General features: G+C 37.7%; 1 protein-coding gene across 3 annotated transcripts in view; it reads left to right on the forward strand.

Moving 5' to 3' along the window:
- Positions 1-20,212, forward strand: part of Bicc1 (BicC family RNA binding protein 1) — a 270,554-nt gene that overhangs the window by 217,016 nt on the left and 33,326 nt on the right. For all 3 annotated transcript variants that reach the window (XM_063239523.1, XM_063239524.1, XM_063239525.1), the window contains exons 4-6: positions 16,403-16,482; positions 18,487-18,645; positions 20,150-20,203. In XM_063239523.1, coding sequence (XP_063095593.1) covers positions 16,403-16,482; positions 18,487-18,645; positions 20,150-20,203 — 293 coding nt within the window. The remainder of the gene's footprint in view (positions 1-16,402; positions 16,483-18,486; positions 18,646-20,149; positions 20,204-20,212) is intronic.

A 20,212-nucleotide genomic window follows, 5' to 3' on the forward strand; every position in this document is an offset into this window, starting at 1 on the left:
TGGGTAGGTTAGATCACAAATAAGATAGTCTAACATTTTGCCAAGTAAAATTTTATATTCTGAGATAAGGACTCAAGGGGAAGGAGGCTTTTTTTCTTACTCTAATTTCTGCTGTATACATACTAATAATCAAATTAGAAAAACTGTCTTAAAAAGTCCCATTCAAATTTAATCAACATAAGCAGGTGCTACTGGAAGGGGTAAGTCTATTGACAGCTGCCAGTGAATCAAAATAAACTGTCTTCTCCAGGCACGCAATAAAATTAGTCCATAAGGACATATGAAATATTTCCAGTCTGCAGTCATATTAAAATACATGTTATGTTACGGGAAGCAGCACAGAAATACTCCTTTTGGCTCAGTTCAGCTTTTAGTCACCCCCTGAGCTGCCTCCTGTCGGTTAGAAAGTCTCGATAGTTTTTGGCAGGATCATGGTATTGTTCTTCAGTTAAATTGTTCCTTAGCATCTGGTAGTTGCAAAGGTGTTTTATGCTGTGTAATATTCTAAGAAAAGAGCAATCTGTGAACCAGATTAAGGCTACATCTTGTTAGATATGGGCTGAGGACAAAAGGGGATGAGCACAGCAGGCAGAAAACCTGGAACGTGTTGCATGGAACAGTATATGAGAATAGTGACTTCATGGTAGTTTTTAGTTTTGTTCCCCTTGAAACGGAGTAAGGAAAATAATCAGAGGTAAATACAGGAAAATGTTTCACTTCCTTGGCATATGTACACAATTTTTATTATGATCTATTTAATGAAATAGGTCATAATAAAAATTGTATTATCTCAGACCTATCAACAGAACAGGCTAGTAAGGTAGCTTTTCAGTAATAAAAGTTAACCAGGAGTGATGTCAGCAAGATGGAGGACTAATTAATTAGTTCTTGCAGAAACACCAATTTTAAAAACTACACATGGACAGGAGCACTGTGGTAGGAGTCCAGAAGTTCAGTGGAGAAGTTCTATCCTACCTCTGGAGCATTAAAAAAAAAAAATCGAAAAACAGCCATAAGCATAAGAATGGTTTGACTTTACCCCATTATATTTCCTGTAAATCAGCATAGTTTAGTGCCAAGGGATGCCCATTTTACATGAGTTTCTGCCCGGGGTGGGGAGGGAACATAGTAAGTAAGCAGCACCCTGCTTCCCCAGCCATGCAGAATGCTTCTTGAGAGATTCACTCCTATCTTGCTCCAACTAGAACACCCAGCAGAATCAGCAAGGTTAAATGGCTCCAGAAGGCCAGATGGGAAGTGGATTAGGGCTTACAACAATCAGGGCTCAGGATTTAACAGCCAGGCACATAAATGCCTTACCACTTCTATACTCTACCAGGAGGCCTTCCCGTAAGCTAATTGGGAAACCTTACACAAGGACCCACCTAGCTGGACCATGGTGTTTCCAAGCTCCACACATTTCATGTCTCTCCCTTTCAGTGGCCACTTGCCACCCCCAACATACTCTCTTCAGGTGGGAAGTATAAATCATTATAGACAGCTCGTCAGCACATACAGTGAGTTGACTAATTCTGTGGGATTCAGAGACAATTCAAAGCTTGACTGTTTCAGGCTACCATGTCCAAAACACAGGGCTCTCTCAGTATATAGCCTAGCATTGCAAGCTGAAGAGAGGATGTACAATATTAAGAAACACTTCTCAAGAGTAAGAAGAGGGACAGATTCATAGGAAAAATCTGAGAAAGTCACACTGAATAGTGAAGGTAGTCTTCTTTCAAAGCCAGTCACATGTTAAGACAGCAAAAAAAAAAAAAAAAAAAAAAAGAAAGAAAGAAAGAAACGTGAAAAAAATCAAGAAAACATGACATTAGCAAAAGAACAAAATAATTTCTCTGCAACTGCTTAGAAATGGAGATCTACAAATTGTTTGACAAAACAATAATAATTGTTTTAAGAAATCTCAATGAGAACACAGATAAACAATTCTATAATAAGGAAAACAACATATGAACCAAGTGAGAAGTTATCAAAATTATAAAAATCACTAAAAAGAATGATAAAAATACACCTTGAAACCCTACACTCCCACAAGAAAAGGAACTAGGGTGAGTCAAGGGAGGTAACTGGTGAAGCATGGTGGAAGTATGTTAAGTGCATATACTGCCAAAATGAATCCTGATGCATGCTGATAAAAATGTGGAAAAGAAGGAATTCTGGAGCTAAAGACTATAGTGAACAAAATTTAAAATATAATAGAGAGCCTTACAGCAAATGTGACAACATAGAAGGATGAATCTATGAATTTGAAGACAAGTAATTAGAATTATCCAGTCAGAAAAAAAGTATGAAGAAAGCTTATGGAATTTGTGGACTACCATTCAAGAGAGATAATGTATACATTATGAGAATACTGGAAGGAGGGAGTAGGGAGGAAGAGTTGAGTACATTCCTGCACAAGAGAGCTTGTTTAAAGAAATAATGACTGAAAACTTTCCATAGGGTGGGGGATGGAGGAGCATCTAGGTCAATGGACTCGTAAGTATTTGAAAAGTATATAGTATAGGTCATCTGTAGTGTAGGTCTTCTGTAATACAAGTCTACATACAAGACTTAGGGCAAATCAAAATTGAAAATTCTGAGAGCATTAGAAAAAGAAATTTGTCACATATAGTGGAACCCTTGTATAACTATGTGGATATAGTCTTTAGCAGGTACAACTGTTTTACATTTTGTAGAAATTTTGCTTATAGCTTTTTCCCATATGTTTTGATACACAAAAGTATTGTGGAGAGGATCTGCTATGAACAAGGTATGTTTCAGAGATATTAAGGATTTATGGTAAAATCCTTACTGATACTCTGGTTTTAGAGCTGTATTGGAACTGTAATGTTCTAAAGTACTGCTCCCCACATACATACCCAGAACATACATACCCAGTGAAGCAGTGGCAAAGTGACCCTTTTTTTGTTCCATTTTCTTTTCAAGCATTGTTTTCTCATGAATTTCAGAGTGAAATTGTTTCCACCAAAGAATAACCATACTGATACGTGAAAAATTCTTAACGCTCTTTAAATGTAAGGGGAAATACGTATATCAAATGTAAAATAGCAATGAAAATTTTTCTGGAGGTCTAAAAATAAAAATTGTGTATTTGTACACCTGTAATTATAATTCTCTTTATGAGGAAACTGCTAACAATCTAATAGGAATTTTCCGTTAGAAAATATGAACACTAAAATAAAACAAATATGAGACATTCTAATAAAATTTTACTAAAGCCATGTAGACAAAAAATTATTTGCACTTGACGGGACAATCCAAGGAGAAGAAATATGATGCTTAACATGAGTTGATAAAAGGAAGCAGACACATCACATACTCTACACAATATGTGATGTGTCTGCGATGCTTCTACAAATACAGTCTTAGGCATAGTTAACAGGGGGCTTGGGTGATTATGTAGACCTGTTGTGCACTGCTAATTATAAAACATCTCTAAGAGAGATAAGAGGAAATAAGAACTTATTCAGAGGACTACGATAATCACTACGCTAGCAATTACTGGGAGATAATAACTGGCACTTATGTAATCAGACATGCAAATAAATCATTATGTTGCCCTCCTACATACTGTTCTTTAATCCTCACAACTGTCTCTCTGTGGACAGTATACCTACTTTATTTTGTAGCCATTATCAGAGATCAGGTATTCTAAAAATGTAAAGTTGTCAGACTATCAGCTCATAGAAATACCAACTGAGACAAGGGCAGTTTTTGAAACAAAATGCCTAAAGACTCGCTGATGATTATGGAAAAGGGTTGTCATGGATTAGAGTTTTTGGTGTGGAGGAAGAGGTAATGAGTGCATGTGAAAGGTGGGGAAGCAGATTATCAGTCACAGCAGTAGAAGTCAGAGTGCTTACATTCTGAAAGTCAGAAAATAGCATGTTTTGACTAGGGTATAAGAACTAGCAGGATCTCTCCCATCAGATCAGAAGGCCTATAGACTTAAGTAGAGGTTGCAGGTATTTAGGTAACAGGGTAGCACGTGGTGGAGATATTAAGAGGACTGAATAGTATCATGGTGGGGAGTGAGAGACAAACTGATTTCCATGGAGCGGGAGCCCTTTACAAAAGCATTTAGGTTGTTTTCACCATGCCAAAGATTGGATGGACGAAATCACAATTGGGAATGGTGCCTAATGTCTGATGCTTTCAAGCACAGAGGTATACTGATAGGAAATCGTAGGACCTGTTAGTGTAGCAGTGAGTGTTTTGATGTGACTATAATGTAATTATATTAAAAGAAAGACAAAGCTGAACAGCTAGGCACATTCTTGATCATGAGTGCTTTGAAGACCATATCAGAGAGATCAGATTCATAATTTCATGAGATTTGGGAATCACTGAAGGGTTATCATGAGAAAGATGGTTTTAACGAAATAACTTTTAACAGCAGACACTTGAATTTTGTGATAAAATGAACTTTTTGTCACTAAGAAGTGCCATATTAGCTGGCAGTTTGGGATGAATGTTACGTAAAAGGAAACATGGCGAGAATAAGAAATTTTGGAATCTGTGGTTACTTGCATGGCCTTGACTATGGTGTCATCTTCACTGTGACTCTACTTTGTATGATGTGCCAGGTCAAGGCAGGCCCCTGGCAAACGTTGGTGAAGCAGGCTGAAGAAGAATGGGACACTGAGTTCCATTCTAGGTCTGAAACTTTTGGTATAATTCTAGGAGTTAAGGTAGATTTTAAAACAAGATTTCCTATAAAGAGAAAGGATAACAATTGTAGAATTTTCATTTCAGGGAAGTATATGTAAGATTTTCTTTTAAAAAGAGAGATGAATAACAACTTGATTTAAATGTAGGTTATCTTGTGAACCTTCCATTCTTGATATTTGTTGCTATCCCTCCCTTCCTGATGTCCTGGGACTTGGAGATTTTTACTGATTTAGGCAATGTTTTTTCAACAAGGTCTCAGTAAATTGCCCAGGCTGGGCTTGAACTTTTGATCCTCTTGCTTCAGCCTCCTGGAATGCTAGTATTACACGTGTACGCCACCACACCTGGCTTCCTCTGTCTTTCATAACTGAAAGGAAATAATAATAAATTCAAATTTTTAGTTATCTTACTAACTAGCAGTCATATCTTAAGCATAATTGCTGAAATTATATTAAAAAGTAATTGTTGAATATTTCAAAATGGAAGACAACTGCTACATTGGAAACCAAAATGGCATCTTGAAGAATTTCAAGGTAGGCTCTGATAATGTTTTTGTACAATGCTTAGACAAAGAGTTGGCCTTTGTAGCATTTTTGAAATGGAGACCCACTCAGAAACATTTACTAATATACATGCACATAGTATTTGAATGAAATTATAGACTAGTTTATAAACTCCATAAAGGTAATCTGTAGACTTCATTCCAGTAAGAGATTCTGAGTCACTGGTTATGGAGCTCTTACTTCAATAGATTGAAGTTGCCCCCATAAAGTAGATGTGTGCATATATTGAAAACAGTATATTTTTGGACAGGACATACAAACAAATGCCTTCAGAGGTAAGAGCTGTATGGAAGCCAAGAAAATATTAAAGAAATTTTAAAATAGTGTTGAATCCACACATATTTTTCAAAGGTCCTGTACACATTACAACACATTTATCAAGGAACATCTGAAGGTGCCAAGATACTTCCAGTAATAAACATGATCACATGCAGAAAATGTGTTTATGTAGCTTTAGAGGAAGAGGGCCTGAGAGAGGGAAAGAGAAAGAAAGAAAAGAAAGTAAATTGCATTTGTGGTTCTCTACTGTGCACTTTTATTGAACAATAAAGTTGAAAGAAATGAATCTTTCAAATAAGTATCTGCTAAGACCTAAGAAATGTTAGTCTTAATCTATGCAAGGAATAGAGTTCACCTCTTAAAAGTCATGCTGTTTTGGAGAAAGGAAACAAGCACAAATATTAAATGTACCACCACACGTTACCACCCCAGCTCCCTGCACATGTTCTCTTGAGAAGAAAAGGAATTTTTAAAAAAGAGTTAAAAAAAAAAAAAATCAGCCTTGGCTTGTCAGAGAACAACATTAGCTGCAAACACATGGAATGGCAATCTCTAACAAAGAGGCTGCTCACAATAGAAATGCTAAGTGCCAAAGCCAAATGGATATTGATAGATGACGTGGCATAAGACTGGCAACATCTGGAAGCTGTTAACCACCCAAGGGCTGAAGAGGTAAAGGGAGCCCAAGGTGCGGTGGCACACAATGAAGACGGAGACTGTGGTAAGACACTTCACCCCCACTACCAGGGTTGCCCTTGTTTCCATTTATTTTGGAAACCATTACTGAATAAAAAGAGAGATGTAGCCATAAATGTTTGGAAGAATTCCATGTGTGGTTACTGGTGGCCGTAAACATGCAGCCTTTCCTAACTTCTTAAAACTCTGTTCCAGCCAAGCCTTTCAATGGCAGTTAGCCCCATCATTGATACTGCCTCTCCGTTCTGCTGGGAGGTCTCTATTCAGAGCCAAAGTATGTTAGTGAGATGCCAGGCATAATGACACAATAAATGCCAAGAGGTAAAGTTGAGAAACTGAATGGCAAAAAGCCTGTCAGAAATGTGCATGAGAAAGAAGCAGTTTCTTTGCCTAATTGAGAAAGCATTATTGTCTTCATCATTAACATTTAAAGGTCTTGTTTATGTTAAAAAAAAAAAAAACTTTCTTCTTGAAACATTTTACTTGGATAGTAAAAAATTCTGACTTTAATACTTCACTTTAAAATAAAAGGATATAATATGAATAGATTGGGTCCTCTCAAAATATCAAAATAAATGATTTCTTTAAAATATCCTTAAAAATAAATGTTTTTCCATACTACAAATGTTTATGATGGATAATACAGACAAGCATAAAATAAAATAAAAATTACCTGTGACTTTATTATTCAGTTGTTTTGTTTTTCTTCCTCTAATAAATGTATATCCTTAAAATGAACTATAATATTATCTTGGTTACTTTCTCTCATTGTTGAGACAAATTATCTGATGCCCAAAGTGAAGCAAGGAAAGGTATATTTATCTTACAGTTTTGGAGGTTTCAGTCCCTACTCAGTTGGCTCCAGCGCAGGGTGGCGTGGCTCAGGGGCAACAGTTCATGGTGGCTGCAAACAGAAAGCGCAAACAGGGCACAACAGGAAAAGCATGCTCCTTCCCACTCTTACATTGTATGTAACTTTGGATAAATAAATGCTTGTTGAATCTTGATGTAGAAATTTTTAGGCCTCAAAGGAACCTCAGACATTTTCATTAAGAAAAATAAAGACTATTTTGATATTTAAAATATGTACCACCCCTTCTGAAAATAATACATCTGTTAAGACTGAGTTATTAAGACCTTTGGCTTCTACTTAGCAAAGTCAGTTACCAAAAGGTATGAAACAAATAAATAATAAGCTGGAAAGAAGGATGGGAATATTGTTGCCAGATGATGTGGCTTTATGAAAAAAACTATGAAGAACTAACTATTCAGTAGTCTAATGAGAAGAAGAAAACGTTTTGGCAGATAGTTATTTCCAAAATGATAATTTTTAAGGCTCATTTAAATTAGGAATGTTTAACTTTTGTAAAAATTTTCAACTTGGTTCATGAACAAACTTGAAATGTATTTAACAGTCAGCTAAACCTGTAATTAGCTCCTTCTCATAAGACCAAATGAAATTTCTTACTAGATCTTACAAAGATGATGAGAAAGATAAAGAATTTCAATGCCAGTCTCAATTTGATGTTATTTTTAGAACTACATTCCTTAAGAGTTTTGCTGTTTCTTACAACTCCCTTAATTGTGCCTTGAATGTCTTCAAGAGATAGGATTTTTTAAATTCTAAAATTAATTTTTTCTGAGGAATGACATAAAGATGATGTTGCATGCTGTGGTTACATCTTTATTTTCAAGACTTTGCTGTTCTTGTGTGTGAACCCTTCAACACATGGTGGTTTACTCTATGATGGCAGCCAGTATCATGTGCTACGTTTTTCACAAATAATCTTAGCTGTTGCTAAAAAGAAAAAGAGGAAGGGGGAGGGTGGGGCAGGGGGACTAAGAGGAGCAGCAGGAGGAGGGGGAGGGGGAGAAGAAGAAGGAGAAAGGGAACGGGACCATTCTGCATGCTTTGGATTTAGACCACAGGCAGTACCTCTGGGACCTGTCATGCACTGTGCATGTCAGTATTCCTTGGAGAGAGAATGAAGATAAGTCTCTTCTGGCCCTTAGAAGCTCTTGCATAACTTGTTGTGATTCTCAGTGCAGTTCTGGGGGTGCTTTGCCCTGGCACTTGCCTCCCTCACCATCCTTGTGGCCTCTCCATTATCAAAAGGACTATCAAGCATAAGATGAGGATTCAGTGGTCATTCTAGTGGGCCAGAATTCAACTGAGCTCCCTTTTTCATGTCCTTCCATATCGTGGACCCTTGCAAGCTGCTGCTTTATCACGTGGTGGTGTTTGGCTGTGTTCCTAGCACTAGGAGAGTTGCTTGTCCCCTGTGCCTGTGTGTACAGACAGCCTCTCTTGCAGGAAACTAGCACTGCTTAGGCTTTCTATAGAACTGTTCTAAAGAAATCATTCCGATGATTCCAGATTTTCTCCTGATACTTAGTTTTCATTTCTCCTCATTCTCAGAATCCTCTTTTCTTATCTCTGGAATAGAGCTTGGTTGCCAAAATTCAGCAGGAAACTGAAGTTTTTTGTGTTGATTTTCCTTTTCCACCCTATTCTGAAGCTAGATGTCTCCTGTGCTTTGGATTTTTTAATATGCTTCTCCCACCTGCGTGCAGCAATTCTGAGGTTATGCTTGGAGTTTAGTTTACACTGTATAAGATAAAGTGTTTTGTAAGATAAAGTAGTTTATACTGTTTAAATTCTCACACTCTTCCAGTACATCTGTTCTTCATTATTTTTTCTGGTATGCCTTATTCTGCCTCATACTTTGCATTTTATTGTTTTCTGAGATTATTTCTAGGTTTTTGCTGAGTTTTGTAACTTTTTCCTATTAAATAAACAACTTTGCTAAGTCACATGAAAATCTTACCAGAGCTGAGGCATGTGTGCAATTTACTTTGCCTCTCCTTTATACCTTATCTCCTCCTAAAGTTAAAAGGTCAGTGGAGAAAAACTATAATTGGATAGTATTATTGTATGTAGAGGTATTTAGAGGTCTTTTATTGCTAATCATGTCGGAAAGCCATTATTTCAGCAGCAAAAGGCTTCTGTCTTTTCAGCAGCTTTTCGGTATTTCTAAGGTGGTAGCTCTTTCCTATCCAGGTGAGGAGAAGGGTGGATGGGCTCCATCTTGGTGGGTGAATAGGGCTCCCTCTCTGTCCTGTGACTCAACAGTCATTGCCATGGTGATTACTGTGGTGATGAGAACACCTCATTTCTAATCATGGCCAAATAATAGAACTGAAAAATGTCTAAAGATTACTGTATTTTCTTGCTTTTGACTGACTTATGTCACCATCATGTCAAAAATATGCTTTCTTTATTGAGTATTAGCTTGCTTTCTGCTGAATGGGATTTCGATAGGAAGAAATGGGAACTCATAGTATTTAGACTGTAGATACTAAGGGGAGTATTATTCTCATGAAAACTAGTATTTAAATCTAAAGTGTTCGTTTTTTTGCATTGCTCACGTACTGTCAATTCAACTACTTCAGTTGAATAGTAAAGAGAATCTCTTTTTTCTGAGGAGATTTTGTTTGTTTGTTTGTTTCAAACATGATGTGGTAAGGATACGTGTGGTGGCTGGGTCTGTTCTGTCTCTATCTCATTTGTACACTCTACCATGTTAGGATTGCTCACCCCATTTTGACTTAAACACATATAGCTTGGGCTCCTCTACTCAGTAATATTCTCTCTACCCTTCTAACTCAGTTTATTAGGATTCTTTTTTTTTTTTTTTAAATTCTTGTCAAAGAATTCCTTGAAAGCATCTAGAATCTATATTACTGGCTTCAGAATAAGCTTCGAATGCATTACTTTCTTGACATCCTGTTTCATTCTTTTAAAACCAGTTCTAATTAGGTTTAGTCAGTTTTCTCTATTTTTTTTATTAAGTATGTATCATTTCCAAATATGACATTGGTATTCCACTTTGACCTATATCATTTTTATTCAAGCAGCAAAGTATGTTTCTCAAGAGGCCAGGGGAACTTACTGTTTACCGTAAAATATGGATGGTAGCTGGCTGCCCCTCTGTTGAGTTCATTTTCGCTGACCACCAGGGTGACTTGCCGACCTAAAGGAAGAAAGATCAAGAAAGCAGACCAACACTGAGTTGAATTTGGTTCAAGAAAGGTTTTAAGTAGAATCAGTCTCCACATAGGGTTGTCCATGTGTTTGTCTTTCCCATAAAAGCACATCATTCATGAAATGCAGTGGAGCAAACATGACTTTTTGTCTACTGTGATATAAAATCTTGTGTTCTTTGGGTTTGCACAATGGAGTGAAAACCAGATTACTGTCACGGTAGCCAGTCATCATCCATCACCAAGGTTTCAAGGCTGATCTTCTGCACCCAGGAGGAGGACACTGCATATTTTTTTTACCACCCACAGCTGGAGCCACTTACAAGGTTGAGATACTAGAAGCTGTAAAACAAACTTGTTGGTTAGGTTAGTTTGATTTAAGAACCTTATAGTGTCGCTTTAAACCAGAGACTTGTCTGGCCAAGTTTCCTGTTAAAAAAATTTTTTTTCAAAGAAACTCCGGAGAGCCAATAATTTTTTTTCAGGGTGGTAGAGTGTGTTAATGCTAACTTGGGCTTGACCGTGGTTTCCACATATTACCACCACAGAATGAAGGAAATCCATAGCAGATTGCTGAGTCAAAGCCATTAACAGTGAATGCATTCCATGTGGTATATTCTGCTGTTCCTGGCCTTTCCCTGTATAATTTCAAGTAAACCAGTGCTTAAGATGTCTGGGACTTTTTCTGAGACTTAATGTATATTGACTGTTTGACAAAAACCCTGAATCTAGGGACACAGTCTTTTTTGTACAAGTTGAGCATCCCTAACCTGACAATCTGAAATATTCCAAAAGCCCAAACTTTTTGAACCAATATGATGCAAAGAGTGAAAATTATAAACCTGACCTCATGTAATGCTTGCAATGAGACACAGGTGCACTAAAAGGAGTATATAATATTAACTGGGAACTTTCTGTGCAAAGTGTATAGGGAACAGATAAATTTTGTACTGCGACTTGGGTCTCATACTCAAGATATCTCCTTATGTATATGCTAATGTTCCAAAATGTTAAAAGCCTAAAAAGACTAAAAAGTTGAAACACTTCTAATCCTATGCATTTCAGAAAAGTGATGCTCAATCTGACAAAAAAAAATATTAGTCATTACTCCTTTGTAACTGCTGGTCTCCTTATGGTGGGGAATTTTGGAGGAAGTTGGACCTGCCACCCCTGTGGTGGTCCACATTGCCATTCCTGAGGGACCTGGCTCTGCCTAATGCCTCTGTGGGTTACCCAGCTAAAGAGGCTAAAGCTCTTCAGGAAGCAAATCAGCTTGAAACAGAATGAAGGGAGCTTTTAGCTGGGAGAAAGTGAATTTTGTTAACTTTCCTTTTCTTCTTCATGGACTTGAGGCTAGTTTGGTAGTTTGTTTATATGCTAAACTATACCAGAACCCTCCTTGTTTCAGGCCATGATGTGGGACTTTTTCCCCTCATAAATAGATGTGCAACTCTAATATGGTGCTTTCATTTTGGGGTAATGTGAGTTTGAAAGCAGGGAGTGGGTCAAACAAGGGATTTTCTGTTGCTTTCTGTCTCTCTAAAGAATGTGCAAAGAATGAAACCCCAAATTTGGGGGGGGGTTGAATCTTTGGCTCAGCAGCATTCCATCAGGGAGTCAGGAAAGTAGCTACAAACATTGTTGGCAAAAGATTGATGACTTAAACTCATCATGTGTCAATAGCACATTACTGTCTGTACTGTAATAAAAAATCAGTATTTTCTGTAGATTTTGCTATGGAATAGGAAGGGGAAAGAAGGTTTAGTGAGGCTTGAGGAGAGGAGAAGGCAATAATTCAGTAATATTTTCAAGAATGGGAATGTTTCCAGGGGTGGAAAACCAAAGCTTAGAAACCAGAATACCAAGAGATAATCTTTTTAAAACCATAACTTAAATTTGTTAAAGTGTCTCAGCTCTTTAGAATGTTTATTTTTATTGAAAATATGGTGTTTAGAAGCTGCTGTTACAAAAACAATAGTGGCTGTATCAAGTTCTGATGAATTTCAGATGGAAGTCATAAGAGACATTTTATAAAAAGATTTAGGTTTACAAAAAGAAAGGTACACTTTCATTTCTTTTTCAGCATACATGGATAAAACAGTCATTCCTAGGTGTGCTCTTTACAGCATCCGGTTACATAGTACAGGTTGGACTGCCACCCAGTCTTCCTCTTGTCCATGTGAGCAGACAGCTAGCGCAGGAACATATGAGCCAGGAATCTGGATCAGTGTTACGTGTATCTCTGTATTGATACACAGGTATTAAGATCAGAATCTTTGAAGCTGTTTTATTTTGGGAAGTGCAAGACAAAGGGTCACTTTGCATAGAAGGTTTAGACTCTTCTCTGGTTCCATCTGCTCCTCTGCATTGTCTCCTCTGCAGTAAGCACAGGACCTGCTGTTCCCTGCAGTGGCAGTGCGCTCAGCATCTACTGCTTGGTTCATGCTTTAGTTTTTAGAAAAGCAAGATGTAATTCCTGGATTAGTTACAAAACAAGGAGTATTCTTATTTTTAGAATAAATATCTCAAAACTTTCATGTCCAAATTGGAGTTTTTCTTCAAGTAATTAATTTTGAAGAGGAAGTGCTATCTACTAACTGCCTATATCCCTAACTTCTCAGGTCTTCCTGCCTGACTTTTATTTTCATTTTTATGTTTATTAATATGGTTAATAATTTGATTTTTCTCTGTCGGATAGTTCCAGGTTGAATGACAAGCCCCTTGGACAGGGACTAACAGGCAGGTTTGCACTGTGGACTGTCAGAGGCATTGTATTTTAGGAATCGAAATGAGTAAATTATGTTCAGCCTTGACTCAGAGCACACATCTTGTGTGTATCATGTAAGAAAGAGTGAAAAAAGGGATGAAAACTGCACTACTGACCATCTTAGTCTAAACCAGAAATTTGGTATTGGGGGGGGTCCTTATGAAACTTGATTATTTAAAGAACCACTTTCCATAAAAAGCATTGTTTGGGATTCTGGAGCCAGTTTGATGTTATACCTCGGAGACTGTGTGTGTGAACACATACACACGTGTTTCTGTGGGTTGTTGATAATTTGCTTTGTGGTCACTAGATGGTGCTCTTACACTTTGAAATAAATTACTTTCCATTGAGGGTTTTGTTCTGTTGATGCAGAGGTGGTAGACAATCAAATTTTGCCTTCAATTGGATCTGAGGCTCCCTGTTACTCTATAGGTGCATAGGGATTTTAATGTGATTTTCCAGCCTAGGCAGGTTATTATACCTCTCAGTACTTACTGTTAATTATTTTTTTTTTGTATATGTAGGGAAATAAAAAGCTAAAACATGGAAATTACAGTTAAAATCCTCCCGTGGCTTGATCCTTTGTTTTGTATCTTTAAGAATCACTTGGGCAGCCAGTAAGATGTATGCATTTTAGCAACTGCTGCAAGTGACTGTGGGGCACAGGTGTGTTTCTTAAAACACTAGATTCTCAGCACCTGGTGATAGTGATGCTTTTCTTTACAGATTACCGTCAAAGTCAGTGGTAGAAACACAAGCCAGAATTGAGACTAGCTAGAATTGAAAGTGAATGTAAACAGTTCTTCATGTAATTATTTCTTAAAAGGAGTTATGATGGCTATCCTATGAGTGAATCACACAAGTGTGGCAAAAGGTAGCTATGGTATGTGTTGTATTAATCATGTATTATGCGGAGAGGACGACCTTCCTCTTGTGAGGATGCAGTGGAGAGCAAGGGTGAATCAGATGGAGGCCTCTGTGTGCTAGACATCACTTGTATTCTGCTTTTAGGTCCCTTGACTTATATACAACATCTAATACTTAAACATTTCAGAAAGATTTGAGGAAGGCGTTTGATTCTCACAGCATTGGTCCCTGTGACAGGGCAAGCCTCAGAGGAGGGATTACAAAACAGGATAAGGAGAAGTGCCTGAGGCTAAGAGCAGCCACCAGCAGCAGTCCAGGGAGGGGGCCTGGGCTGGAGGTGATGGCACTGACTCAAATCAAGCACAGCTGTTGGACGTCTCCCCGGAAGGCCAGCGCATTCCTGAACTCTGCGGCTTCTTGGTGTGCCGATGTTAACTGTGATCTCACCATACTGTTCCTAAGAGTGGGTATCTTTAGGAAAATGGTTTCTTCTTTCTGTCTCCTCTTCCCTCCTACTTGCCCCCTCTGTTTCTGTCTCTCGCTTCTCCTTGTTTCTCTCTTTTGTTACCTGTCAGTCCCCTAACTATCTTAAGAATATGCTGTGTAACCAAGGGTGGCACACACCTATAATCCCATCACTCTAGGAGACTGAGGCAGGAGAATTGCAGTGTATTAAAAATAAAGAAAGAAAGAAACAGTGGCTAGAGATAGAACTCAGTGCGGGGGGCCTGGTACCACACACACATACAAAGTGATACGTTCATCATGGGATTGCTTTTTACTTGGGCAGTGGGAATGGGGATATAGAGATCACAATATTGGGGAAATACGGGTATTAAGATAAAATCTCAACCTGATGATTCTACAGAAAAATAATACTTTGGAAGAATTAAAGGCCTCAGACAATGCTAATTGCAAAAGGTCCTCCGTAATGTTCACTGGCACTGTCCCTGATCATCACTCCTAAATGATGTCACCAAGAAGTCAGCATGGATTAGGCATCAAGAAGGCTAAGATTTTCAGTGATGTGACAGCCATAAGGAATTATCTTGACCTTTCAGCTTTATCACTAATGCTGATGAGTACTGCTGTTTTCTCGAAATGGCCTTGGTCTACAACAGGCTCTAAGGAGTTAGAATGCCCCGATTGCTGGATGACTTGGCAGCCTAATTAAAGAGTGAATGGAAGAGTCTGCTCTCTACAGTGAGCCTTTGGCTCTGCTGCCTTCCTCCTTGTGGTCAGCGGCATCTCACAACCTGCTTACAGCTTCACCCGGGTCTCACTGTCTCAATAAGTCCTACTGTCCTCTCCCCTTCCTGTAACTGTATTCCTGATCTTTGTCTCTTGCCTTCCTATTTCTTTTTTCATAATATTTCTAATTCAATATATGAAGTAATGTATTTGATTTATTTCTGTCTCCTTACACAAGACTGTAAACTGTCTGTTGTGGACAGGGTTTTTTTCCTTTACTTACACATCCTTGGAGCAGTGCCTGCTATGACAATTATTCAGAAAATATTTGTTCAATGACTGAATGCTTCCCTATATTAAATTCAGTAATAAATAATAGATGTAGCATATATTAGTCACTCACTGTGAATTCTTGATGATTTTAAATATTTCTAAGTGAAAATTATTTTCTGTCCTCTCTGACCTGTCAAAGATGTCTTATCATTAAAGTGAGGGTCAGAGTTGGAAGATACTGGATTATAATGGCTGTCTATGGGTAACTTTCTGGCACAAGTTACTGAACTGCTACTTTATGTCTTAGTTTCTGCTGTGGAAAACATCACAAGGCTGTGGTGTGGAATAAGTTAAATGCATGTTTTAAACGCATAGGGATTGGGGATGTAGCTTAGTGGTAGACTGCTTGTATCACATGCATGAGGCCCCGGCTTCAATCCCCAGCACTGCAAACTAAAAAGAAAAAGTTTAAAAATGGACTGCAATTCAGCAAGAGCTTGATAAATAGATTTATAGATTGCTCACTTATGTAAAAAATAATTATTTGACATATTTATTTTGCAATCATGACATGTGTTTATTTGGCAAAAAATTTAATGTCTTAGCCAGTTTTCTAAAGGAAACCAGTTGCAAATAAATGTACAATTTGGGTATCTTCCATTTTATTTAACTACAGTGATAGCATACCTACTGTGAAATAAACAGTTTATTATGGAATCGTGTGTGTGTGTGTGTGTGTGTGTGTAATACTGGGACTTGGACACTGGACCTTTGCACTGAGGTATATCCTCAACCTTTTCTATTATTTATTTATTTATTTTATTTTGAGACAGGTCTTGCTAAGTCACTAAGTTTTCTAACTGGTCTTGAACTTGCAGTCTGCCTGCCTCGGCCTTCCAAGTGGCTAGGATTACGGACAAGCACCACCACATCCTGATATCTTTTCTCACATGGTAGCATCAATTTTAAGCCAGAGAACTGGGGAAAGTTGGAGACTTTTACATGAGTTTTTGTTTCTGATTTCTTGTAGATCCCCATATTAAGGTTTCTGGAAGGAAAGAAGATGTTAAGGAAGCCAAGGAAATGATCATGTCGGTCTTAGACACAAAAGTAAGTGAATGTTAAGGATTCTTAAATGTCAGCACTTCTTGCAAGAGCTACGTCATGCCATTATGAAAGAACTGTTTGGAGAAGAAAAGGCAAGGGAAAGTAATGGTGGGTCTTAAAATACACATACACAATTCTGCAGTAGATATAGAGTTCTATTTAATATTTGAATAGCCTCTCTGATTCCAAGTAGTTGAGTGATATGTATATATGTATACATGTACACACACACGTATGTCTATATATGTGGATTTGTGCACATATGCTTGTGCGCATTACCATCTCCAGCAATAGACAGTGGTCCTGGTTAGTGTAGGGTAAGTAACAAAGATTGTAGGACTTAGCATATTGGCCTTTATGATGCCAGTAGGAAACCAGAATGATCTTACCACTCTGTTTGGTATGTGATGACATGAAATTAGTGGCTTCCTCTTGCACAGTTTTGTTCTTTGTCTGCTACTGCAAATGAGTGCATTCGAGGGATAAGAAGGACATTGGAACACTTGAAAATTTATACCCACGTGTGAGAATTTACTGTCTTTAAACACATCTAAATCACTTATTTTATTCCAGGCACTTTACTGAGCACTTTACATTTTACGAGCAGAGTACAAACAAATATACAGTAGTTTGTTAAACCTTGGTACTAACTCTGCACAGAAGTATTAAATAATTTGCTCCAGATCCCAGAGCTGGTTAAATCGGGAGGGGATTCACATCTAGGCAGTCTAGTTCTTCAACTTTTTCTTTTCTTTTCTTTTCTTTCTTTTCTTTCTTTCTTTCTTTCTTTCTTTCTTTCTTTCTTTCTTTCTTTCTCTTTCGCTACTTAATTCATTAGAATGATCTCTGAGCTATTTTTCTTCCTTTCTTTTGATATTCTGTTCTTTTTTGTTGTTAATCTTTTTGAAAATATTTTTAGGAATTAGGATATTCCTCAAAAGAAGGAATATTTTACTATATTTCCAAAGTTACACCAAATTAAATTTAAAAACCAAAATACTTAATGTAATTTGAGAATTTAAGATTTCAAAAGGTTTAAAATTACCAATTTTTAATATCTTGTTGCATTTAGACTTTTTAATTTTACTTTTAAAGACTATGGAATTTCATAGCAGTCTTATAAATTCTACCTTATGGACTATGGAATTTCCTCAACAGTTTTGTAATTTAGAAAGTTTTAGAAGACTAACTTTCCTAAAATTTAATGTATCAATTTCAGTCTGACCACTGTTTATTAATCATGTCTTGTGCTGTAATAAGCCAATTGTCTAGTTTGTGTGTACTTTAATTTTGCTGCCAGAAGCATGTGAGTGCTTTGTGACCGCTTCCTCCCTCTCCTTCCTACCAGTAGCAATAATGGTTTTGTGTTGTGAGGTTCCACATACACTGACACAGAAGTTATGAAAGCAGTGCTTATAAATACTTCCCTGTTCACAGTTTTGAGCTTTATGTTTATTTCTAGTTTTCTATTATCTTAGTTATACAGTCCCCTAACTTGCATATCCTTAGTCTTGTAATTACATTTTCACCCATTTTGAGTATTTGAATTGCATATTTCATGAATAATGTCTTTAAAGAAAAAATAAGTAATATATTTACGATTGTAGCTGACTCTACTTAAAGTGTAATCTCCAGGAGAGTATCATGGCAGAAAATATATCTATTTCTTCTGACATGTGTGTCAACTGAAAGTTTTTTTTTTAAACCAAAGAGAAATTGATAGAAATTAAACATTTTAGATTGATATTACCTTATTAAGAAACCTGTGAGGTTTCCCATTGGATCACTTTTGTTCTATTTTTTGAGGCAGGGTCTAGTTATATAGCCCAGGCTGGTTTTGAACTTGCAGCAATCCTACTTCAGCCTCGCAAGTGCTGGGATTATAGGCATGTACCGCCACGCCTGAGTTATATTGCTTCTTTAAATACTGAAAAATACTAAAGACCAAGTAGGGATTTGTTCCTTCCCTTTTTATACCTCAAGAAATAACACTCTATTTCCACATAGAGCAATCGAGTCACATTGAAGATGGATGTTTCACACACAGAGCACTCCCATGTAATCGGCAAAGGTGGCAACAATATTAAAAAAGTGATGGAAGAAACACGATGCCACATTCACTTTCCAGATTCCAACAGAAACAACCAGGCAGAAAAAAGCAACCAGGTGAGTTGTCTTTCCACATAAACTTTTTTTTTTGTCTTTTTGAGATGAGGTCTTGTTATGCTGTTCAGGCTGGCCTTACACTCACTATGTAGTCCAGGCTGGCGTTGAACTTGCAATGGTCCTCCTGCCTCAGTCTCCCGAGTGCTGGAGTTGCAGGTGTGTGCTACCATGCCCGGCCTCACATGAACTATTCTGGATTGAAGTACAGACTTAATTTTTAGAATAGTATCTTTTCTGAGAGATGAGAGCAAAAGTGTAATCATTTAGATGACGTGCAGTATCTATCGCATGACTCTTCGTGAGGAGACTGAAGATGCCGTGCTTCCTTCAGGGTGAGTGGGACCTACTCTTGGTCTCTGAATGGTTGGTGAAAAGCACAGAGAGTGTGATGGTCACCAAATAAAGCCCTTAAGGAAAGTTCATTGGGGAAGGGCCTAAAAGTTTGCCTGGACCAGAATCCTGTCAAGGCCTAGACTCTGTTTGCATAGGCAGGCATTCAGCTAGCAGCAGATCCCCTTCTGGAAGGCACCTGCCTTATTTGACTGAATTGTGTCCCTCTCTGCACACAGTTTTTCTGATTTTTCTCTTTAAAACTCAGCTGTCCGTATGCAAGCACTTACAATACTTGAACAGATAGTATTACTTTTGTTATTTGGAAATGTTCTCTCTTCTAAAGTAATTACAAGACTGGAAACTGTGAACCACAAAAAAATGACATCTTTTCTGTACAAGTACTTACGGTAACAGTGGGTTGTGTGCATAAGAGACCGTGCATCACAGCCAGGGCATTAATGAAAATACTGAGCAGCTGCTATGGCATGACTGTGATCCGTAAGCAGTATTCTGGTGCAGTACTCCTGTACCCACACCTGATGCAGTACCAGCGTTCCAATCGGTGGGTCGCAGGAAGGTTCAGGGCATCCCAGGTAAGAGCCAGGGAAAAGTGGGTTTTGGGGCAGTGATTATTTGCCTGCTGGTATGGAAGAAGTTCAGTGTTTGTGAACCCCAGTGCAGTTATGGTGAACCTTTTGGAGTTTTCAGTGATACAGAACAGCCCACTGTGGCATGCCGTGCCCTAGGCTTGCCACCACTGACCTAATGTAATATGATTCCATATTGCTAAGTACCTGGCACATATAGTTTAAACAAAAGGGAGAAGAATATCATGAAAAAGACTAATGATAAAGAGGGCATGAAGACCTCATGGGGTATAAGGGGACTGTGCAGCTTCAGTCCAAGATATGATATAGATCAGTTGATAAATATTACCTGAGGAACTCGCTAAAATGCATATTCTGGCTAAGCAGGTCTGGTTTGGGGCCTGGAAACCTTTATTTTTAATGAGTTCCTGATTTGCTTCTTTTGTGGGTGGAACACACTTTGAATAGCAAAGGTGTAAATAACTAGAAAAGCAGATATGAGTTTGATTAAGATAAATCTAACTAATTATATATATATACACACACATATATTTAAAAGAACTTTTTTTTATTTATTTTTTCAGGTGTCTATAGCAGGACAACCAGCAGGAGTAGAATCTGCCCGAGTTAGAATTCGGGTAACTATT

The sequence above is a fragment of the Cavia porcellus genome, unplaced genomic scaffold, assembly GCF_034190915.1.
Source record: "Cavia porcellus strain 051 isolate PalLab524CR breed Dunkin Hartley unplaced genomic scaffold, mCavPor4.1 scaffold_28, whole genome shotgun sequence".
Lineage (NCBI taxonomy): Eukaryota > Metazoa > Chordata > Mammalia > Rodentia > Caviidae > Cavia > Cavia porcellus.